The sequence below is a fragment of the Watersipora subatra genome, chromosome 6 (assembly GCF_963576615.1).
Source record: "Watersipora subatra chromosome 6, tzWatSuba1.1, whole genome shotgun sequence".
Taxonomy (NCBI): Eukaryota; Metazoa; Bryozoa; class Gymnolaemata; order Cheilostomatida; family Watersiporidae; genus Watersipora; species Watersipora subatra.
This window is the reverse complement of record NC_088713.1, coordinates 17,804,894-17,830,225: the sequence shown is the minus strand read 5'-3', so window position 1 is coordinate 17,830,225 and position 25,332 is coordinate 17,804,894. Positions and strand designations below refer to the sequence as shown.

Sequence of the window (25,332 nt, the reverse complement as noted above, 5' to 3'; positions counted from 1 at the left end):
TCAACATTGTCTGTCAACAAGCCTGTCAACTGATCATGCAATCTGCGAACCTCGTGTAGGACGGGTGGATGTTGATGGAAAAGAAATTGGACCTCGCACTCCCAATGTCGGCGGGTATAATTTTGTGGCGACTCCTGCCCCTGAGCCAGGGGCGCATGGCGAGTCACCAATAATGACATGGGGAGAGATAGAAGGCACTCCTTTTCTATTGGACGCAAGTGATCAACCAATCAAACCATTGACTCCTGCGCCAGTGTTTAAGGTACATTTATCATTCTTCCTCTCAAATTCATATCGTTAGAAACTTGTCTGTTACTCTGTTTAACCCTTTCGCTACCACGAGCTGTATAATACGGTTTGGCAAAGCGTTTGGGTATAGCTGAGAGCCGCACGGTGCGGCTTTAGTAGGCTTTGTACAACTTTTTTCTGATTAGTGAGCAGTCAATTAGCTTATCTGTACTTGAACAAAAGGAAACAGTGATCTGAATATGTTGATCCAATAGAAAACATGTTTACAACCCATCATGAGCGTAGTTTTGCTTTGCGCAACTTTGTTTTTTATCCAACTTTTTACCAGTGACCAGTCATGTCAGACGCATTGCAGCTATGAAGATTTCACCAATTGTAGAACAATGGATTTTCTACTGAGAAGGATTATTTTGGTAGCAATAATAATAATGCCATATTATTGATAAATCGTCCTTCTCGAACATGCTCACGGTCATATCGAAAGTGGCCTAAAAAATGTCCGAGCTCATTCTGCAACACCTTTGTTATGGTATCAGCTGATGTAAAATTTTATGTTGATTAATTTAGTATCAAAACAATTTTCATAGACTATTCGGTTCAAAAGTTAGGATTATTTATACACGCCATTATCATATATTAGGCTTTACCGAATGTATAATTATGTCCCCGTAGAAAAATTAATTTGGTAGCGAAAGCAAAGAAAAATGTGTCTATTCATCATGATGCATGGTAAAGAAGTTATGACAAATAAAATGTGTTCAGAGTAGACCGCGTCCCATTTGGCTGTCTGCACTCCAGCATTCTTTACAGGTTTTCATTTTTAATCTAAGCTTATCTTGTGTTGGAAATTTTTGATGTCTTTTTCTAGCTAGTGTGAAATAATATCATTCTTGGTGTTATTTTCATCTTTTGAACCATTTTCACATGAAATTATGTTTTACTTCAACGTGGGTTTTTATGCATTTATTCTATTACTGGTAAAAGAAAGTTTTTTGTTTATGTTAGCTAAGGGAAGAGCCGAAAAGGGACAGGATTGGAAGGGAGTTGGCAGAAAAGGTCGCTAAGCAACATCGAGATAAAAAATCTCAGGCTGTCGAGAGAATGAAAAGTCGACTTACAAGGTTAGTAATTCTTCTACTTGATGGAAAATGAATCCGGGGGAGAAGACAACTTCCTAGCTTAAAACAACTTTTCAGTATTTGGCAACCTTCAGGGTGAAACAACTTTAGTGTCAGACAACTTCTTTGTGAATCTCAGCTCTTTAGTTGTGTATCCTGTTCAGGTAGGACAACTCTTACTAAGGACAACTCTGGTGCTTTGAGTATTGTATAAAAAAACTGCTTTCTAACTGAAGACAGTTGTTTAGTATTGTTGTAAAAGGGGCATTATTTTTGAAGCAATAACACTCAAAGGTGTGCAACACTTCAGTGTAGGGAAACTCCAGATATGGAAGACAACTCGTTAGTGATAGACAACTCAAAGATTCTATTTGTGTTATTCATACCCTGATTTTCTATTGAATAATAAAAAATATAAAGTTTGAATATATTTTAATGTGTTTGTATTAACATATAGGGGAATGCAAGAAATGAAATGATATATAATCACTATTTAGGCAAAACAATGATCTGTCAATCTTTTTAGGGTCTATCTCCCTTTACAATATAGATTATTCGCATCAGTTTTAATATACCGTAAAACCTGTATTTGAACGTCACCTTTATTTGAACACCACCTTTAATAGAACGCCACTATAGAAGAAGGCTTAAAAACTAGAGCGCCACCCTTTAATTGAACGGTCACCTCTATTTGTCTGCCACTATAACATTATTTGGTCTTTATGCACCCATAATAGTAAGTGATCAGTAGAAATGCGTCTACAAAATCGTACTAATAAGACTCAGGTACATCGGTAACAATTAATTTTTTTGTTTCGCTGTCGTGGTTGCCATGGTTTTAGTGGTAATGTACCTGAGTACTTAAGAAGATCAATCGTCACGACCATCAGAGCTACACTGTGGTTTGTTGTCACTAAGGTCTAAATGCTATCCATTGTTTCCAGATTTGTTTGTAATTTGGTTTGCAGTCTGATCTCAAGACTTGAAAGCGTCTTGATGCATGATGAGAATACTCTTCAGAAATATTATTTGATGTAATAGCAGCCATTGTTATGTCGTATTCTAACTTTAATTGTTGAAAACGCTTTTAACAATTTAAAGTTAGAACACGCCATAAGAATGGACATAATATTTTTAAAACTTAAAAAACATGATTTTCATTCTTTTATCTCTAAAGCTTTAGGAAGTTTTCGTTAAAACTTTGGAAACGACACCATTGAAATAATTAATAACGGTATCTTGGTAATATATTATAATCAGAGTAGGTCTTTGTTCAACTCGGTCTGGTACCATCAACGTACGTGAAAAATTGTTTAGCGAAAATGCTGAGGCGGACTGTATTTGCACTCTCTCAAAGGAGAGTAGAAAATTTAGGCAACACTAGCATCACTTCATCCGTAAAAGGCTCAACTTTATCTTCCCAAAATCATGACTAAATGCTAGTTGAAAGATACATCGCCCCCTGTATTTGAACACCCCCTCTAATAAAAATTTCATTTTAGGGGAAGAGTTGAAGGATGAGCATCACGGGGCTCATCTTTCAACTAGGGGGTTGAAAGATAATAATAAATAACGATCGGAAAAGTAAATATTTTTTATCCAAGTGGTTAGCATTATGCAGTTTTAATATATGTATTATTCTGCAGGGTCCCTTTCTAAGACTAGAAATTGTTAAACATACCTCCAACATCATTATAATACTCATGGATTCTGATATACTACTTGTCTGTAGCACTTTGCACTATGAGATAATTCTACACTACAGTAATATAGTATTCTAACTACTACACCTACATTCATGTTGAAAAGGCAATACTCACTAAAGTATTATATTATATGGTACAGTAAAATACCCGACGAATTCTACGCAGCAAACACCACTACTCCCAAACCACGGCGTACTGATGCGCTCATGATTGCTTGCAAAGGCAGTTTGAGGAAAGCGTTCCATTTTTCACTTGTCACATGGTTTAAGCATGACATTTGAATCTTTTTTTATGCTATGAAGACATCCTTGTTAGTAATATATGACTATTGAGATGCAAAAGACGCCTCGATTACAGATGACGGTAGATGTATAACCAATGCCAAGGATATAATCAAACACTTAACAGTCCAAATGAAGTCCTTGTACCATTTTTTTCATGTTTTGTTGGAATACTACTTGCTCAGCGACTTTGTCATATTTGTTATGGTGGCCATCGATTTCTGACTTCTTAGTATTGGGAGAATTTTCCAATAACTTATCTGAATCGTTTTGGCTCTCTAGTTGATGAACTACTCTGAGTTAAAGAGTTGTGTTCTCATCCTATCTTTGTTTTGCCTTTTGTTTTACCTTATGAGCAGCCCTTAATGATCAAATAATGTCATATTCATTTTGCTGCAAAAGATTTAGAGAGCAGCAGATAGGGAGAGTACAGTGGTACTTCGATTCTCAGGTACAATTTGTTCTAGGTGTTGGTTCAAGAACTGAATCGTTTGAGTACCAAACCAATTTTCTCTATAAGAATAAAAGGATATCGAATGATGGGCCTTTAGACATAATATGCTCATTTTTTGAATAAATAAAATTTTTTTCAAACATAACATAACCTTTAACAATAAATTTTAAAGATAAAGTTAGGAGATGCATAACATTTTTAAACTTTGCTATTTTTCCGTTCTTGATGGTGTTCCTTTTCTCCTGTTCATTACTCCTGACTTTCTTGGAACCAGAATTAATATTAATATTATTTAATATGTTAATAGTCATTAATATTAATTGATATGTTAATATTAATTAATAATAATTAATATTAATTTTTACTAATATGTTAATATCAATATTAATTAATATTAATTTTGATATTATAACATTTAATACTAATAATTATTAATAATACTTAATATAATAATTACTATATTAATATTCATTAATATATTAATATCAATATTAATTATTATTAATAATAATTAATATATTAATTAATATATTAATGTTAATTAGTCTATTAATATTAATTAATGAGAATAAAAATTTGTCTTAAAAATGTAGTTTAATATAATAGTGTAATATAGTTTTGTGCATAATGCACAATACATAAGTCAATCTGCATTCAAGCTGATGCTGCCGAGCAGACACACGCATGATTGTTCAAATTCCTAATAGATGTATAAATTCCGAAGCAAGAGATTCTTGAAATTTCTCATTCAAGCGTTAGATTGTTCTGATTCAGGAACGTTTGTGTACCAAATATTTATATGGTGGAGTTTACATATGGCTGGTGGTTATATCCATAACTCCACGTACGTCTTGCAAACCTTTGCAACAAAAGCTAAACCATTTTCTTCTCTTGGTTTTTTAATCCCATTGCATCATCTATGTTTTCCTTCTATAGCTTTCTAGAAGTTGTTTTCTCTCTGTTTAGTAAATCCTTATATTTTAGTCCTGGCCTCTCCCGTACAGAACGACTAGCCACACTGTCTCCAGCTGCTCGTAGACTTGCTCAAACAAAGGGAGTTCATATCAATACAGGTAATACTGTTTTTTTATCATTTTTGTATTTAAATTTATGGAATATGTAAATGTTAAAGGTTGACTTGCAACAATATTCACATTACAGTTATTTGTTATCAAAATATTCACCATGTCTTACTCTGTTGTGTTGTAAGCGCTTAATATGTGGAAATGTGATTACAAGCTCTTAAAAGCTCAAAAACAAAAAGCGGCCGTAGATTGGAATCTCTTTATTTCGATGACGTAACCACGAAATTTGGTTATCGTCTTGTCACGTATGTTCTCACGTGAATTGAAAGGTCAATACAAAGCTCAACATAAAACTTATCGTAGTACTAGTTTATGACAAACACTTCGGGTTTTACCGAAGACCCCGTATCAAATAAAGATGCTCGCTACTTTACAGTTTTGTTTCGGCATTATTCAATCGTCAAGTCGTTCTCTGATCATGTGACCCAATACTTCGCAAATTTTGCAGCATTTTTCGTTTATCACAGGTGATCAACATGCTCGTCATGATTATCAGACAATGATATGTACTCCTTCGAGCTAAGGTTAAAAAGTTTAACGATTTTTTACGGTAAGTTATAAGATATCAGTGCTAAAAGTGACAGCATTACAATGACGATAAAACAGAGGCGTAAGAACAATAGACATGGTTTTATTGAATGCATGAAATATTTTGTGAAAATATTTCGACGAATGAAGTTGCGTGAAAGTGTAAACAGAAGCATTCTTGTACAACTACGTCACATTTGAGCCGTTTTGGAAAGAGAATCCAAACTACAGTGGTTTCAGGATGGCAGCGATTAACTGTTCGTTTTTGAGCTTTTAAGAGCTTGTAATCACATTTCCACATATTTGGCACCTACAACACAACAGAGTAAGACATGGTGAATCTTTTGATATCAAATAACTGTAATGTGAATTTTGTTGCAAGTCAACCTTTAACTCTATATCTGTGACGATTATCTCTAGGATCGTCATAGCTGGACGCACAACACCCACGATTAAAATCTAGGAATGAAAAATCCATATTGCAGAGGATTTGATTTTGGTAACCTTCCAGTCTGCAGTCCTGCGATCTAATCCACCGTACTAATATACCCGAACGATGAGTGCTTGTGATTACATATGTTCAAATACTCACACTTGAAGCGCTTGGGGTTATTAACTAGCACTGTTGATCATTCCGTGTAATATGACGATGCTTAACTTCAAACACTATAATTGATTTAGTAAAAATTTAAACTACTAGATTACCAGGTCAATTAATCAAATTCATCGAATAATTATTTTATTACTCGTGCAACGCCGGGCATTCAGCTAGTTATCTATGTATATAGGCCTACTAGCTGAATGTCCGGCGTAGCATGGGTATTAAAATCAGCTTATAAACAGTGGCAGGTAATGTTGTTGCCATTGGCTAGTTTGAGTAAGCTAGTATCCATATTGCTAAACTTACTAATAAGAGCCGTGAAAGCAAGCTTAAGTGATGTTGCACATAACGCAGAGTCACTATGTGTATTTTAACCCAGATAGTGGATCATATTGCCCAAATAATATATTGTAGGGGAGAGTGGGACACATTGCACTGTGGGCACTTTGAAACACTCCTCAAATTTTTTGCTTGTTCACATTTTAAATTATTACCTCACTAATTAAAAAGTTTTCTAGGTCATCTTATTAGATAACTTGATTGCATGAAATCAAAAGAACAGCATTTTAGGTGAGCCATGATTTTGTAAAGTTTATTGGTAATCTTTTGCTGTTTTATTTTTATATCTAAATTTAGAGAATTGCTTATCTTCTTTGTACATAATCCCATGTTAACAAAAGTCAGTGAAGGCAGCTATAGACATGATCTTTGCACAATGCACCCACAACCTTCATGATGTTACATCATCCTGAGTTGGGATGAACATTTTCGTTACTCAGAGTCATTTTGGGCGCGTTGAAACACAATGGGTATGAGGCAAGTTGCAACATATCTCAATTTGCCCCTCTCTTCTTATAGAGAGGAACAGCTCAAGTAGCGTCGAAGCTGCAGTTTGAAACAAACTTTGATGATAAAAGTTAATCCTCACGATGAATCCCTAAATTTCTGGACAATATTGATATCACGACTGCAAATGCTAACATATAGAAAGAAAAAGTTTGATCTTTAGATCAACATATATATATTTTGTTGTACTGTGGAAGTTTGTTTGTTGTGGTTGTTGTACACAGTGTTCTGAAGTTCATAGCAATCTCTTTTCAAGTTTTTCTTGCTCAAATAATTAGTGGAAGTTTGAATTGTTTGGCTGAAAATAAATCCAAAAAAACACTGTTTTAAAGATAAAATTTACTATGAAAATCGAAGATGTTTCAATGTGCTTCATAGGGTGTTTCAGTGTACTCCCAATAGGGGCATGTTGACACACTAATTATGCAATGAGTACTTTTGTGATATTTTCCAAAGTCTACTGCCAGCAGAATAGGTATTTGGCATCCCTTTGTAAAGCATATTTCTGTAGCCTTTGTGATTATCTACATTATATTCCAATATTTTAGGAAAACTTTATAGCAAAAAATGCATTTTTTGTTGCAACATGCCCCACCCTCCCTTATCCTGTGTAGCTTTATGGGTTAGCTTGTCACCCTGTGAATAGGAGATTCGGAAATCAAATCTTCTTTGATACAAATTTTGAATCGTTAGATTTTAACCGCTATAGCTAGACAAATACCAGACGGCGACAGATGATGACAAACCCTGAGATTTATATATACAGATATATATTTAACTATTTCATTAATTTTAAAAGTTGACTTGCAACAAAATTCACATTACAGTTATTTGGTATCAAAAGATTCACCGTGTTTTACTCTGCTGTGTTGTAGGTGCCAAATATGTGGGAATGTGATTACGAGCTCTTAAAAGCTCAAAAACGAACAGTTAATCGCAGCCACACGAGACCGCCGTAGTTTGGATTCGCTGTTCGTTTTTGAGCTTTTAAGAGCTTGAAATCACATTCCCACATATTTGGCACCTACAACACAACAGAGTAAGACACGGTGAACCTTTTGATAATAAACAACTGTAATGTGAGTTTGGTTGCAAGTCAACCTTTAACAGTTGCACTAAAACCAAAGTCGATTGAAGGAACTAATAACATATCATATGTTTCATCTGAGTTTATTTACATTTAAAATTTCAGTAATAATTCTTCATACAAGATTAAATTGTAATGGTAAGCCTACCACAGATTATCAAGTGCAAGACTGATATCACATGCAACAAGAAAAATTTCTCCTTTCATTCTTAAAAGGACTTTTCGTAGAATCGGCTCTTGAAAAAATCATTATTGTAGCAAAGTTTCAAATCACCTTTTTTACTATAAAAATATTGTCTTATCAGCTGCCATAGCATTTCGTTTACGTTTTCTGCTGATGCGTGATACATCTCTGTATTTGCAGTTTATCGCTGCTTTCTATGCGTAATGTCTCATCTGTTTTGTAGATAAAGCGTTAAGAGAAAGTTATACTCCGTCTCCGCTGCACAGGCCGCTAACAGGGGTGAAAACTCCTTTAATGTTCAAGTCGGGCACTCCCAAGACCGCTCGTACTCCGAAGACTAGCATTGCTAGTGATAAACGGTCCAGCAGTTCCAACCTAGACTTGACTGATAATTTATTGAATTTACCTGCTAAGAGGAAACCTCGGGCTGAAGACTTTTTCTAGCTTTCTTTTAAAAGTATTATAATATTTGTTTGTATATAGACTTTATGGTTGGGTAAGTCATCTGACCAGCATACCATATGTGTTGCTATGTAAGGAATGTGAGTGAACTCTGTATTATATTTTTGGAAAGCAAAAAAACTGACCACTTAAATTTTTTAGTTGATTCATTTTTTGGGTTATCTACTAATTGTTATTGTTGATTTGACAGAGAGAGCAAGTTTAATGTGAGATGTTTTTTGCTGCACCCAGTGGCCATTTGTCGAAATATAGCTCTGACCTACAGGTGTTTAAAATGGCCAGAGACCACAGCGTTCAATCCACCAAATGCCTTCTCCGAACATGGCTCTTGTCACATCTGTTTGACTCAAACATATCACGTTACCTGGCAACTGTTAAATGCTGAATGCTTTTTTATCAATGATAAAAGAAGCCATTGAAACAGATGAATTTTGTTTTTATACTGTTGAACAATGAAAACCAAATGTTTAGATTTTTGGATTCTGTAAAGGAACCCACTGCATCCCTTTACTGCTGTGCAAGTAACCAACCATGGCTACATGACCTTGGTTTCGGCTTGAAAAATAACTGTTGTTGGTTTGGTGATGCACTTTGGCAAATTACTTTCATATTTCATGAGCAAATTCTAAAGACTTTTTTAAAAGCAGTCTGTGAAAACATGAGGCTGAATTATAAGTCACTCTAGGTACAGCAATACATTCCCTAGCTTAGCATTCTTCATTGTTTCTGTAATTTCTTCATATATTACCTGATTTCCTTATATTACCTGATTCATATCAAGTTTCTATACAAAAATAGCGTAGCCGCACACTCCCATATAGCGCTGCAATGCCATTATGGAAATGGTCGTATTGTTTTTATTCTGCTTTGATCCAATGTGACTGTTTGGAAGCAATACACTCAAGTACTGATTACTAAGCCTTCTTTGTGACATGGAAACTACCTTAGCAACCGATGGAGTCACACTTGTGCGAGGCCAAGTTTAATGCACTTGTTCGATATATCTGCATTGCCTTTCTGTTGCCATCGGTTATGGTGCAGCTAGTTGACGGATAATTGTCAAGAGGACAATGCCACATATAGTGGTATAGTGTGAGTCAGCCTTTACTTGTATCAAACCTACAGGCATCAAATCGTCGTTCAAATGTTCATTTTCTACAATTTCTATTATAATAAGAGATGTGTTTGTCTGTCCGTCCAAAGCCATGCTAAGTGTGTCAGGAAAGGTCATTGTGGTGCATTAGAACCAAACACAGATATTCTGATTCTTCACCAAACTCACTACCAACTGCTCCACTCGACTGCCCTTCCACATTTAAGGATAACTGCGCACATAGTTATTACACACGACGATCTCTCACAGTGCGCTAGAGTGTCAGTGTAGTAGGTGTTTCAATTTATCTCCACCATTGATGGCATTTAATTGCATCCACTCACATATAGTAATACACCATCATTGAAATTAGTAAAACGCAAAGAAATCTGATGTGAGTCAAACCCGTAATTTTTCTCACTAAGAACAAATACGGTAAAAAGCTTTCAGCGTGGTAAAAAATTTTGTTTGTTTGGACCCAGGTTCTTCATCTGGGGTACTTTGCATTTTACTGCATTTTCTACTTTTCTTCTTAAGCCACAACCTAAAGAAGAAAATCTTGGTCCAATTTGGTAACATTTATTTATCTATTGCACAGAAATCAGCCAATAGCCAGCCTGGTAAAGTCAGTCAGCAAAAGAATGCCGTAATACCACTATTAACCTGCTTCTGTTTGTCACATGCTGCATATGTTATAGTGCATATCTTTATTTAACAGCCTGGCATCAGCCAAGCTTATCAATGCGTAATGAACAAAATAATGCCCATAGTTTACCCACCACCAGTCTTCTTAAAGCTATTTATTCTTTAGGCTTCAAATAGCCTTTGGTCCGAAATTCTGGTTTAAAGATGGCACAGACATAGTGGAACATAAAATTATTAGCAAGGAAGTTAAGGTATTCAAAATCATTTAAACTAGTATGTGATACGAACAGCCTTAGTAAAATACGTAAGTATTTGGTAAGTTTAGAGTCGGATTGGAACCTTTAAATTTAGTAGTAATCTTTTATGTTTATATACCGAGGATGTGTCCTACTTTAGCAAATATCTGGCCATGAAAAACATATCATAAGAAATTCTGTTGCTCATTTCATTAGCTATTTATTTTACCATTATCTACTAATTATACAACTTTTATAGTTGAAGTTTCTGCCGTAGTCAACAGACACTATGTCATTATAAGTCGTAAGCCAAACAAATCAATAAGAGAATATTCATGTGCCGGCTGTCCAAAATGATCTGGAACTGGCCTTGTGTCATGATGATTATCTGTTGCGCAATATCTAGCAAGTGATGTCAGAAAGTCCAGCCTGGAGGACAGGCTATGTTTACACTAGCAAATGCCCTATCGACGTCATTCTTTGCTTGTTCTGTCCCCATAAGATTCGCAGCTGCCTTCCTTACCCCGCAAGACCCAGTGTTAAACGTCTCATCAGGTCCCCAGTAGACGAGGTTGGCGGCAGTAAACACCTGTAAAAATTTAGCAAAAAGGTAGAATAACTCATATTAAAACCACAGAGATGTCAGGAGTATTCTTTCTATAACAGTCAGGAGCTGGGTTTCATTCCACTGAATTAAAACTGTTTATCCATCATTTTTTTTTACGCCATCATCCTGTTTGCACATGCGCTCGTCCACAAAAAAGCCGCCATCTTTGTAGAAAACGATCATCATTCTCTTGATTAATAGAATTTTTCTAAATGCTAAAATTTTGATACTAAAATAAAAAAATTGCAAACAAAAAAGCATTTTTTGCAATAATTAATTGCAAAAGTTTTATGTTTTTAACGATAAAAGTTGTTCATAAAAATGGCAAACAACAATAGAATGACGTCACGAAAAAAACGAAGAATACTAATACTATTGACATAGCAATAGCAGCCATCTAGAGTCACTCTGTTTTTGCAGAGAATAGATAAATAAATAAGCCCTAAGAAATTTATGAAGGAACAGAAAGTGAAGTTTTTTATTTCCCTTATAGACAAAACCAGCCAGTAGTAGACAACTCCTAAATAAACAAATCACAAGTTCAGTTTAGGATTACACGCACGATTTTTCAAGCGAGCTCTACATTTAACAACAATCTGCACGACAATGGCAATAGCATATGTACATCAGCTTCAAAGGCTGTTTCAGACTGTATTGTTGCATGCCCGAGTTGTCCATTCATTACTCATTGATTATATGCACCGTTAACCAATGGCATCGTTGAGGCAATGCGGATATGTCAAGAAATCTTGCTGCTGTCAAACTTTTCCAATAGTTTGTTGAGCACCCTTGACAGCCCTAGCAATGTGCACCACTTCAGTGATGGTGATTGGCTGTCATGAATTGCTTAGTCTATATTTTCTTTTATGACAGTTACTGCGGGATTCGTATTTCATTTTTTCTGCGACAGCATTATGTATGAGAACGATATGTCATGGAATATTTGCTGATGTAAACGCAGATAGGTTTGTGATAGTGTGAACATTGTTATCACGGTTGATTGCCGAAGTACTGTTAGATTAACATCGACAAACGGCAGTATAGTGTGAACCAGCCTCAAGTCATGTTGCAGATTTAGCTAGAAATATGAAAAATGTTTTTAGTTAATTTGAGTATTTTGCATCTGAGACATGTAAAATGTGTACACAATATCAACTACATCTTTATTGGTGTACAAAGCAATTTACAAGTGTCAACAGGTGTAACCAGAAGTTGACCAGTGTCACAAGGTGTCTGCCCTACCTTGAAGGCTAAGAATATGTTCCATCCTCGAGTTTTACTCAGCTGGCAGAAGGCCTTATTGTAAAGAGAGCTGGCATTATGTATTCTTGTGCTTGAAGTCCAGTCTGAAGCGCTAGCTGTAACAAAACTTGAGAGTCATCTACTCATATTTGAAAGATGACTCCTACTCTACCAAGATTTAACTATTTTACATGTAGTTCGAGTTAGGTCACAAAAAAGCTTTGTTAAATGCTCTTAGTTTTCTACAATAAGAGTATGAAAGTCCAATAATCTTTTTCCATATTATTGTAATTTAATTGTAATGCTTTTAAAGCAACAATTTTTAATGCAATACAGTTTGTGCCTTTTCAATTATTACATCCATAGAAAACAGCTCTTTTGAAACCTGAGCAAAATGAATCTAATAGAAAGTTTAACGAAGCTAGCATTCACTAGATATAATTAGCAAATATTTTCATAGTTCTGTTATAATATATTATAGTATACTATGTTATATGTTGCAATATAATATGTTATGGTACAATATAGTATTATAATATTATTTCATTATATCTTGCTATACTATACAGTAGACGCTCTTACAATGTAAACAATATGATTAAAAATATTTATGTTGTAGAGAGTTCATGCTACACGATCTACAAAATACATGTATAATGCTTTATCCATTCCAAAATGGTCCCGAACTGCACCATTTTGGCCTTTCAACTAGGAAAAAACTGTACTTTTCAGTTTAATGGCTGTAGAGTAACTATGATATTATTGGTTTGCATCCATAACTGTTATTTTTTTTGTTATCAATTTGCTTGTTTTAGGGTTCATGATTATGTTAATTTTAATTAAGTTTTGAAGAGAATCCACCTTCAATGTCAATTTAGATAGATGTTTTCAACTTTTTTGTTTTTTTGAAACAGCAAGATCTACACCGAAGAAAAAAATTGAAAATCATACAGATGCCTAAACTTAAGTAAAGCGCTTGCACACCCACACCCACATACACACCCATACACGCCCACACACACCCACACACCCACACACACACGCACCCACCCACACACACACGCACCCACGCACACACCCGTAAACCGGCACACCCACACACAAAATTAGTTTTAGGCTGCCATTTGTTATCCTTGCTATTATTAAAAATGAGCTTGCCGAAATGGACTCATTCACATGTAGGCAACTTTCAGATTGTGTTAATGTTGTGCACTTCAAAATTACTGTAATTAAACACAAGTAGGCCTGAACTAAATAAACAGTTTAATGTCATGCTAACCTAAGCTAAGTGTGTCTGGAGAAGCTTTAAGTTTTGCATTAGAAATGCACAGGCTGACTACAAAGCACATTATCTGGCCTTTTAAAGCTGTCAAATGTTCTGTACAGCTCTCCCTTTGGCAGAGCCAGATTAATGTTGCCGGTATCAGAGTTTTTGTTATAGCAGTTTTTTCCTATACATTAAAGTATCAGACTGAGTTGAACAAAAAACTGATTTGAGTAAAACATATTAAACTGATAGAATTATTACTTATTTTAAAAATACTTTGAAACTTATGAGAGTAAAACCAAAATACTTTGAAGTTTGAAAATGGACTATCAAAAAACAGACGATGGCTTTTCCAAAAGCCAGTGCATTGAATGCTGCTCTTGAAAAACATTCTAGTCATTTAAATAAAAATTTTAATTAGTGTAACTAATTGAATATATAAATTCTTACTGATAATTGGCTTTGTGGCATCGTAGAAGATAAGACTGCTGCTTCTAGGGTTGCACATGTCTCTCATGGCAGCACCGACTTTGCTCACTCTTTTTCCAATTCTGTAGACATCTGGAGTGTCGTCATCAAAGAAGTAGTTGAGGAAAGCACAAGCTGAAAACACAAATCTAAATAAAAACACCTCCAAAGCTAATTGGATAAAAAATTCAGTGAAGTTTTAGAAAAATAAAAGATGTCATAATTTTACCGCCCTTTACAAAAAGGTGATGATCTGTTTAATTTCTGTTTTCCAAAGAAACTGTTTCTAAAAAAATTTTGTTATCAACAAATAGGCAATTGCATCGACATTTTAATTTTATGAGTGCATTGCTTATAAAAGTTAGGTTCTCTCAGTCGATGACATAACTATAACGCATGCCTAAAATACATGCAACTTTTCAAACTATATAATTTCAAAAATAATCAAATTAGATAATAATAATAAGCTGGCGGTATGTGCTAAATAAAATTTGTTAAACTAAATAGTGACAGAAAAAAAAATCCTCTGGTTAATATTACAGGGTACACTAACTGCTAGAATAAGTGGTAGGGGTGCCAACCTCTGTGGGTAATAATACAGGGGTGAAATAGGCCTAACAGCCTATTATAAAACTTAGTAGGCCAGCTTATCTACTGACCAAAAATAGGCTGATTTTGCCACCATTTGTATTAAATAAGCTGTTTTTTTTATGATATGCTGCATAATTGAAGACAAACAAGGGTAAAGCTTGTAATGGTTGTTTTGTATAATTTAATATAATTAGTTTAGCAGTCTAGAATGCAATACATACAATAATGTAAAATAGAATGATGCGATTTGATATAATATATGACATTGTGTAGTATAACTTAGATGATAATGAAACAAACTAAAACTAATACAAATAATAAAATATATTATAGCACCAGGTGAGATAACATAATATGCAATACGATATAGTATTACATATAGTAGTAAATATAGTATATTACATATAACATCATGAAATATATTTTAATACTATGCAGTACAACAATATATAATGATTAGAGTGCCAGATCAGCTTGAAGATACATGTATTTCTATTACCTGCCATATCTGAGTAGGCTTCATCAATTGCCCCTGACTGTCCAACATAATGCAATCCTGAGTTGTGTTCTGTGAAGGCATGTGCAATCTCATGCATCACGATGTCTGGGCCTGTCATCGGGTAGTAGAACCTACAAGAGATGCATTTATAAAGTTTCTTACTTTTCTGTAGAAGTTCTAGAAAAACTTATCATCACTTTAAATTTTATATTATTTGAATTATGCTCTTAATTACAAATAATATAATTAATAATATAATAATCTTAATTACAAAAAGTGTGAACAAAGTTTACATATTATTGTTTTCAATGAATATGTGACTTTTATTCATTTATGTGAATTCAAATAACAGCGATGAATAGCTTAAAATAAATCATTATATATTGTGATTTAAGACACATCTAAACAATGGCTTCATTACATCTTTTCTTTAAAAGCATAGAACTTTTTATTTTTTATTTTTAAAGGCTTCTTGTACAAATATAAACTTTTTATTTTGATTATTAATTGAAATACTCAAAATAGAAAGTCAGAGATTAATCATGAAGCTTTTAACAATAATAATAATAGTAATAATAAGCACTTCAAAGTAAACTATGTTTAATCAAATGCATATTTAATGTGTTTATTTTTTATATAATTTGTTTCTTTTTTATATGATGTGTTTCTATTTACTTTTTGTAAATGCAAAACAACACTGTAATATGACAAAATAATATGCCAAACATGGTAGTGTTTATTGTGAGATATTCTGTGAATATTTGAGGCTTTCCTGCAATTGGCTAGTAGTACGAAAGCTAGTTTGCATAGGTAACAGACCGACCAATCAACAGAACTGCTATAATAAGGCGGTTTTTTAGGGAAACCTATTGAAGTAAACCAGAATGTGTGAAGTATGCTATTGAGTTGCGCTGCCATCCTCTTTTGCTGACAGGAAACCTGTAGCATGCGTTGGTCTGGATAGGCATGATCATCATATAGCGGTGGAAGCCGCTGAGCAGCTATTTGCACACAGGTGTTGACAAAGGAACTGCCGTATTTGTTTGAGGTCCTCGTAACTATTGTGCTATGAGTGTGTCAAGCTGTAGTGGTGAAGGCTTTTGGCAAAGGAGAGGCTAGTGTGCCATCATTGCAGCTTGGTGTGGCATAACATTTTTTGTTGTTTTGCCCACATTTACTTCCAATAAATTAAAAAAATATTAACTTAGTTCTCAAAACCATCAAAATGTGTAAATAAAATACATGTATGTTCATCTATGCACTGGATATAAGCTAGTTTCAGAATATATGTAATTTAAGGTGATCTCAGTCAAAACTCCAAAAAATTGAGAAGCATCCACTCAAATTCTTTATGACACATAGGCAGTTTGTTCTAGTTGGCTATATTATGCTACAAAAATATATCTCATAAAATAGTTTTTTAGTATTACTAGTATTAGACATGATGATGCTCAAAATTTGAGGGCAAATGTGATGACTATGTGAACACTAAATGTGAAGACAAATTCTTGAGCTTTTAATCAGGTAGACCGCGGCACATTTATGCAGAAAACAAAACCCATAAGACTATCTGGCATTGCGAGCCAGATGTGAGCCTCAATGAAATTATGTAACAGCCACTTTACTATTGATTTTCTTTAAAAGTTCTTTGACTAATTTACTCTTGAATAAAATATATATTTTAGGCGTTCGGTTAAGCGATGTTCTGGATTTGTTTCATTTTTAATGCAAACTGTTTGTTGGTGAAAATTCATGAATGAGTTTATTTATTACAATTGTAGTTATAGCGTGTGAAGATGGATTCTTGAGTCTCTAATCAAATAGATTGTGGCTCATTTACCTACGTTATATATGGAAATTTTTTTAAAGATTAAGCCTGTCATTGCGTGAAGTTGACCTACTTTTTCACATTAAATAGGCTGTAGTTAGTCTGCTCTGTCATATGGAAACCAGGCTTTATTATAGTGATGATTATTCAACCACTTCTAGAAATAGGTCAATTAGTGCAGTTGGTAGAGTGTTGGTCAATTAAAGTGAATTAGTTGTAGTTCTGTAGTTCAAATCTATTCCTTGTCCTGATAAGTACTTACTCAGTTACACATTGGTCTACTTTCATTAGTGTTTTTATTCACTGAGACTGTCAAAATTTGCTCCATTTAATTTGATGGTCATAAGAACAATGACCCTGACATGACTTGAACACACAACCTTCTGATCTGGAGTCAGACGCACTACCAATTGCACCACAGAATCAACATGAAAAAGAGTTAACCAGACAAAGGGGCGAGTTTTATGACCTGTTTGATCAATATGAAAAACACGAAGGAAAAGAATCAAAACTGCACAAACTGGTTACTTTTAAAAAATATAATAGAAAATTCTTCTTATAATGACAATGAAATAATCCACATGTTTCATTGCTTGGAGTTGTCTGCTTTTGCACATTAAATAAGCTGTAGTGAGTCTGCTCTTATAATTCTATCTTCAGATGAGCGTTTGTTAACATTGAGGTACAGCTGAAAATTATGAGTTCGAAACCAGCTCAAAGCAGCCTTTTATGAGGCACTTCAATTCAGCGCGACAGTTTCAAGATTGTAAGATCAGAGTGTAAAAAGTTACAATAATTTTATTCAAACTACTGCAGAACACGCTCCAATATATTACACAAAAACAATGAAAAGCTCATTCAATTCTGAATCTTTTTAAGAAAATCAAGTTTTATGAAGCGAGTGATTAAGTTCGAAATTTTTAAATGACGCAAGCCACAAAAATAACATACGACTATAAAACCTTGACTAAATAAAATTTCAACTTAAAATAGATTCTGAATAATAATAACATACTCTACATGTAAATAGTGGTACCTTGGTTTTCAAACATAATTCGTTTGAGACTTTTGTTTGACACTTGAATTATTCGAATGTCAAATCAATTTTTCCAATTGGAAAAAAGGTTGTCGAATAATGCATTTTGAGACATAATATGATGTATATACTTCTGGCAAAAATAAACAATTAATACAGTATTTAAGACATAACATAAACTACTAACAGTAGCTTAGAAAATTAAAGATAAGAGACGCAAGCCGCTTTCAGATTCTGCTTATTACTTCTTTTTTTAAACTGAATAGTAGTCCTAAGCGGCTTCTTTTCCAGTTGCTCATCTCTGCTGACTTTTTTTCGAAGCATTGTTTAATAATAAGCAGCCACAAAAATGAAATAAAGGTTTTCACGACTCGTAAACAAGAGTAAGCCTATCTTTATTTACAGACTAACCAAAGCTGAAGCTGCCAAAGTTCTGAATATGATTACGAATTCTGAAGCAAAATATTAGTGAATTTTCACCAGAGTTGGCAGTAGTTCAAGTACTGGTAATAGTTGGTATACTGAGGTTCTACAGTAATTCATTTTTCCTAACAATATGTGATGAGTCTGGGTCATACTTCTAATTGTGAGTCTTGAACTTGGACAGCATGTCTCTAATCAAAGTACTTTAATTTCATTATTTGAAATTTAAATTAACTAAACATTTCTATTTAAAATTAACTTTAAAGATGAACTTGTACCAAAGTTTGTACAAAGTTGTATCATTTGTGATTGTTTTTGATGTTTTTGGTGATCTGACTGCCAGAATGTTTCAAGATTAAAATTGACAAAACCTGATTGCAGCTAAATGCTCAGAAAAAGAAGTACGAAATAATGTCAATAGTCATTATCCTTGCTTTAGTTGGTATCGACTGTTTTACTCTAGTTACAGTGTTCTACTTTGTCGGTTTTTTTGGCAACTATAGATGACATATTTACACTTTCGCTTAAGCTGAGCGTTTCAACCATGATCGAGTTTTGTCAATTTTAATCTTGAAACATCCTGGCAGTCAGATCACCTCAAACATCAAAAACAATCACAAATGATAAAAAGTGCCGATACTTTCTGATAAAATCTAAAATTTTGTAAAAATTCCTCCTGTAGTATAATTAATATAGAATGAATTTGAGATTACTTAATTGAATTAATTAAGTAATTATAGTTGAGTGAAGGGAATGAATTAATTATAGTTGGACCCAAAGGTCAAAACTAAAATCAATCGTAGAACACAGAAAACTTTTTGAAGTTTTTCTGCCTTCTTTAGGTGTCGAGGTGTCGAGGTCTGCTTGAATTCAACCAGGGAAGCAGGTAGTTGAATAAATGGCTTTAAAATCTCACCTGGTATCTCCATCTCCTAGGATTACTTTATCACCTGACCAATAGGCACCAAAGCCAGGGTGATGAACCTCAACGTCTACCTAAAGTAAGTACAATTAATCATTAGCTGTATTTTATTGTTTATGTAGGTTTCTAATACAAAAAAACTTTGCCACCTTTTTATAAAGACTCTGTTTTTTCTAAAACATTTGTAACTTGAGCATTGTCCAGTATATGTTTTTGATATCAGCTGTAGCACTATTATCATGATCATTATTATGACTGGTACATTGGCAGTCCAGGGGAGCATGAGAGATCACCATGTGTAATTACTATGTGCACAATCATTACCCTTGCAGTATGGTGGTCAAGTGGTACAGTTGGTAATGTGCTTTGTTAAAAATCTGAATATTTGAGTTTGCTTCCTGTTAGGTACTACCTTTTTCCAAATGCTCTTAGCATTGCTTTACACAAATGGACAGACAGACAGACAGATAGACATGGCTCGTCTTATAGTAAAGTTTTGCTCAATAGATTGATTGATTGGGCACACATGTTAAAATGTTGATCCAACAAGCTGAAAGTTTGGAGTTCCAAGCTCATATAATGCAATCTTTTTTCGATCCTCCAACTGCGGTTTCAAATGGATGAATACAACTCCTACTAAAGTTACAATTCATATTCACCAAGCAAGATATGATTTGACCCTTCCAAAGGTCATTCACACAAGCTCTGTAAGTTGGTGAATAATACAGTGCAAAATGTTCAGTAAGTGACTAGCTATATAATTGATAACTAGTATTCTGGCAAACTGGTGTGCTGTGAGAGATCGTCAGATGATCCTATACAGCCCACAAAAAATTTTTTTTGCCATTATGTAGCCGATTGGTGCAGCTGATACCGGTTTGAGCTATGAAACTGAATGCTGTAAGTTTGTATTTCGTAGACAGAGGGATATTTTTTCTCACATCCAGCTGTGGCATCGGACAGACTATATTACCTTGTGAAAGTTAATGATTGTTGCGGGTGCCAGTCAAGTACAGAAACTAAGTATATGCGTAATAGTTGTAATCTCCTAATAGGTGAATGTTTGAAGCAGGTGGTACCCTGCCAGGCAGCAAAACAGAATGGTGTGGGTTTGAATCCCACGTGCTGCGATCTTTTTAACAGTCTCAAACAGTGGCTTCCAATAGTTGGACAGACAAAAAGGTTGCTAATTTTCGTAAAATTGAAAGGTGCTAGGCAACTTGCCCTTCATGTCACAACAACCTACAAGTAATAACTATGACATCCCCAGAGATAGAGACCTGCAGCCTACTATACATAGTAACTATCGGGTATTTAAGAGTATTGTGGGAATCGTTAACAGCAGCATTCTGAGGCAGGTGGGCGAGATCTTTTGTCTGACCTCACATCGACCTTCCATTTCATTGGTCTGCAGCATTTTCAGGAATCACTCTGACAAATGTTTATGATTGAGAAGTGTTTGAGATGGTATCACCGCAAATGTGAGAGAATTTCCCCAGATGTAGTCTGCCCATTGACTGGCAATGTGGAATTTTTTCATTTTAGCCAGTGTAAAAAACAGGGGATAGCTTTTAACATCTAGTTCTCTTTATGGTTTGTTGTGAAATTTTCTAGTTTTTAGTATATTTTAGTTGCATTCTTTTTGGAAACCAATTAGATGTAAGTATCAGCCAACGCCATTGCGACCAATCGCAGAGCAGTGTTTCATCATGTGATACCTGCCTCAGAGTGCTGCTTTTAACGATTCCCGAATATTATGTAGTGAATGTTACTTTCATATATTTTCTTATGGGTAGTCTGCCTTCATAGCTTTCAAATACCAAATACACCTGTCAGAAACAATGAGCATATTTCACATTAAGACACTTACATTGAAATTAATTCTGGAGTTGCCTGCTCGTCTAAAAAAACTTAGTGCTTCAGAAGCCCATTTGTAAGCAGAATTCCTTGGACTAGCCGCTCCGTTAGTTTGATCATAATCTGTAGAGATGGCTTGAGTACAGAGGAAGGAGAAGGCGTCCCTAAAGCTGTTGCTAGGAACTCTTTGGTCTTGCACCTGAGTTAAAACAAGAATGTTTGGATTCACTCATTCAGGTTTCAAATACTAAATGAGTGTTTAACTCAGTGAGTTACTGAAATTTCTTTTGCTTAGCAGTACCACCATGAAGTTACTTAGGCCTAAAGTATAGTAGTTAGAGTTTAGGAATTTATGATATATTAAGTGTTGCAAGGTGATTTTTTACATAAATAACCAAAGGCGGCAACTTTCTTGATGTCAAAACCAAAGTTGAAACGCCTTTTGGGATGGCTGATCCACTTTGACAACAGGTATTTGAAACCTAGAAGCAAGTAGATGTAGAACACATAAAACCAATACAGAGAATGGTGAGTTGAGGCAGAAATGGCCTATGTACGTGCATGCAGGTTTATGTTATAGCCTAGTCATTAAAGATATGACAGTTGAAAACTTGTATAGACAGTTTGCGTCAAGCTGCATGGTCATAATTAGAGACTATCTATACATATGAACAGTAAAAAATAAAACTATGTATAGAGCATGTAAGCATGAAGAAATGTGACAAACACAAACAGGTAGAACAGACAAGCTTACATTTGACACGAGCCAACAAGTAGCTCGAACTATTGACACATACAGTCAGGTACTTACAGTTAGGTAGGTATATGACCCAATAGCTTTTTGATAAAAGCATTCATCTGTGACATCATTTCTGCGTACGAATTCTTCATATTGCTGCAAGAAGAATGTCACCTGTTATGCAATCCATAATGATGTTATCACCATTGTGCATCATGAATTTCATGAAAATATTATTCGCTTCTATTAGCCGAGAGAAAAGTAGTCAGACAGCAAAAGGCTCATCACATTGAAACATCTTTATATAAGAAGCTTTTACACCAAGTAGACAAAAATTAGGTGTTTTACCACAGCTGCCAGTCAGAAACTTCTGTCTGTCAAAGATGAACATACACAAAACTTTAATAAATTGTATCTGAAAGTATAAGTAGTTTCCATTATTTGTGATTATTTTGGTATGTTTTGTGGTGATCTGACTGCCAGAATGTTTCAAGATTAAAATTGAAAAAACTTGTTCGCGGTTAAAACGCTTGAATCAAACGAAAGTGTGATTATGTCATAATTATAAAGAGACTGATGAAGAGATATGTTGGGGTGCAACTTGAATGTAGGAGCCAATGTGAACCATAGCAACAACAGCAACTACTGTCATTATTCATTGCTTTGAGTTTTTTATTCTATACAAACCAAATGGGTGCAATATTGCCATCATCAGTAAGCAAGAAAAACTAAGATGATAAAAAAGTATTTATACTTTCTGATAAAATCTTGTAGCATCTGATGTGATTCGCCATTTTAGCTGTCAGTGATGTCATTGTTGTGCTCTGAATAAGGCACTTACTTTATAAATGCTCTATATTATTCAGCAGAAAGTTTCCTCGTATTTTCTGGTAGTAAATGAGCCAAAGGGAAAAAATTATGCAGTTATTTGTGACTCAATCAATGACATTCTTCAAAATAAAATTGTCCTTGGTCAAAAGTCGGAAAGAATTTGTCAAAACATGTTGTCATATTCTGGCAAAGCTTACAATCATGCATCACGATTCCCTGATGGCACAAGAGATTTGCACAAATTAACTATTATGCTGATACGGAGGGTGTCAGAAAACAAAGATTAAACTCACTCTGGGAGCATTCTGTAGACCTACTAGTAGTGGAACCCTGGACATGCCGATAGCAGACGCCAGACCTGTCCATTTTCTTATTAGCTGAAAAATAAAGTGGTAAAGTATAAAACATGTTAATAAAGATAAACTTACCCAAAACCTCAGTAGGTTTTATCAGAAAGTATCGGTATTTTTATCGTTTGCAGTTGTTTATGATGTTCAAGGTGATCTGACTGTCAGGGTGTTTGAAGATTAAATCGACATAATTTGATCGTGGTTAAAACGATCAGATCAAGCGAAAGTGTGATTATGATGTCATAGTTGTAAAGAATTTGACAGAATAAAAACATGTAACGGTTCAACTTGAACGCATGAGCTAATATCAACTATAGCAACGATAGCAACAACTAGTCACGCTATTTTAGACATATTTTTCTTCTGAGCATTTTAACCACGATCAAATTTTATCATTTTTAATTTTGAAACATCTTGGCAGTCAGATTACTTCAAAATCAACACTAATTGCAAATGATAAAAAATACTGATACTTTCTAATGAAATCTACAACAGTTTGTGTAAGCTCATCTTTAAATTATGTAGAATCAGGATAAAACAGTAAAAAGACAAGCTTGCCTTTTTAAATTTTTAGCCCATGTACTATAAATAAACTATTATAAAAACCTTTAGCAAAAACTCTGCAGTGTTTTAAACAGCTGAACTTTGGCTGACAGTAAAAAAACCATCTGATATTATATACAACTAGTTTGTACAAAGAAAACTATAGTTTATGGTTTCGAGTGTATGATATATGATACATAATATATGATATATGATACATGATATATAGTATATGATATATGATACATGATACATGATATATAGTATATGATACATGATACATGATATATAGTATATGATACATGATATATAGTACATAGTATATTGTATATACTATAAAGTATATGATATATAGAATATAGGTAGTTTGTAATCCATATTTTCATACAGTCTATAGTCAGTATTCAATGATCTGTAGTCTATTATGTATAGACCTTAATCAATTCTCTATAGCCTATAATCTACAATCTATGGTTTACATGATTTATGGCCCTTGGTCTTTGATCACAAGTCTATGATCACGATTTGGTCCTTAGTCTATGGTCTTTGATCTGTAGTCTATGATCTAGGTTTTTGTTCAATCATGTATAGTCTATATATTATAGGCCAATACATAATCCGTAATCTATAGTCTTTAGGTTATGGATATATAATATAAACTATAGATTATAGCCTGTGAACTATATGCTATAGACTGTAGTATATAGCCTGTAGACTATATGTTACATACTATGAACTATATACATATATTTTAAGTAACAGGCTACTGACTATTATAGACAATGAACTAGCAACAAAATTGCATAGTTTAGTTATTTGATATATATAAAAACAATACTTTTTATACACACACCATTTCTTATCTAAAGAAGATTATCATGCAATTGTATGAACCATGTAAGCCTACACCACCTCGTACAATGATAGTGCAAGAAATTGTAAAACGTGCCAACTTGAAATTGGGTATGCCTCATCTTAGTCTAACATTGCAAATTAAGGTAAGTTTACAACAGGATGATTCGTCGGAGTTGTGTTTCCACTGAAACAGTTAGAGTTGAAAAGGCTTGTAGTCGGTTTAAAATTAAACAAAAACATTTTTACAAAGAATTCACAACCAACCAACTCAAATACTGACTATACAAAATGGGTCACAATTTTTAGCAAATATACCATATCTATTCAATTTATTAGTATTTTTGGCTCATTTCAAAATAAGATTGGTCAGTTCCACATTGTAGTTTTTCAATGACGGCCTTCAAAAATGAAAAAGCATAGTATACAGAACTTCATCATTCTTTGACTGGAACAAAGCCATTTATATGACCATTTTTCGTTTCACACGAAACAGACTTTGTCGGCATGGAAGCATCAAATAAACTATTTTGGGGCTAATGAACCTTTACTAGTCAGCCTACTGTATATTAGTAATTATACTATGCTACTAACTATATTAGTAACTACACTATGCTACTAACTATACTAGTAACTATGCTATGCTACTAACTATTTAGTAACTCTACTATGCTACTAACTATATTAGTAACTACAATATGC

The 25,332-nt window shown here is 34.1% G+C and overlaps 2 protein-coding genes across 3 annotated transcripts in view; one reads left to right on the top strand and one right to left on the bottom strand.

Annotated features, from left to right (window-relative positions):
• LOC137398967 (splicing factor ESS-2 homolog) overlaps positions 1-9,515 on the top strand; it is a 39,536-nt gene extending 30,021 nt beyond the window's left edge. Inside the window, exons 8-11 of the mRNA XM_068085130.1 lie at positions 60-262; positions 1,255-1,370; positions 4,793-4,881; positions 8,363-9,515. Coding sequence (XP_067941231.1) covers positions 60-262; positions 1,255-1,370; positions 4,793-4,881; positions 8,363-8,583 — 629 coding nt within the window. The 3' untranslated portion in view covers positions 8,584-9,515. The remainder of the gene's footprint in view (positions 1-59; positions 263-1,254; positions 1,371-4,792; positions 4,882-8,362) is intronic.
• Positions 9,516-10,257: 742 nt separating this feature from the next.
• LOC137398970 (neutral protease-like) overlaps positions 10,258-25,332 on the bottom strand; it is a 48,877-nt gene continuing 33,802 nt past the window's right edge. For both annotated transcript variants that reach the window (XM_068085132.1, XM_068085135.1), the window contains 8 exons: positions 23,179-23,262; positions 22,127-22,210; positions 21,329-21,514; positions 19,453-19,532; positions 15,250-15,380; positions 14,142-14,294; positions 12,425-12,540; positions 10,258-11,164 (listed from right to left, as the gene is read on the bottom strand). In XM_068085132.1, the coding sequence (XP_067941233.1) occupies positions 10,991-11,164; positions 12,425-12,540; positions 14,142-14,294; positions 15,250-15,380; positions 19,453-19,532; positions 21,329-21,514; positions 22,127-22,210; positions 23,179-23,262 (1,008 nt within the window). In that variant the 3' untranslated portion in view covers positions 10,258-10,990. The remainder of the gene's footprint in view (positions 11,165-12,424; positions 12,541-14,141; positions 14,295-15,249; positions 15,381-19,452; positions 19,533-21,328; positions 21,515-22,126; positions 22,211-23,178; positions 23,263-25,332) is intronic.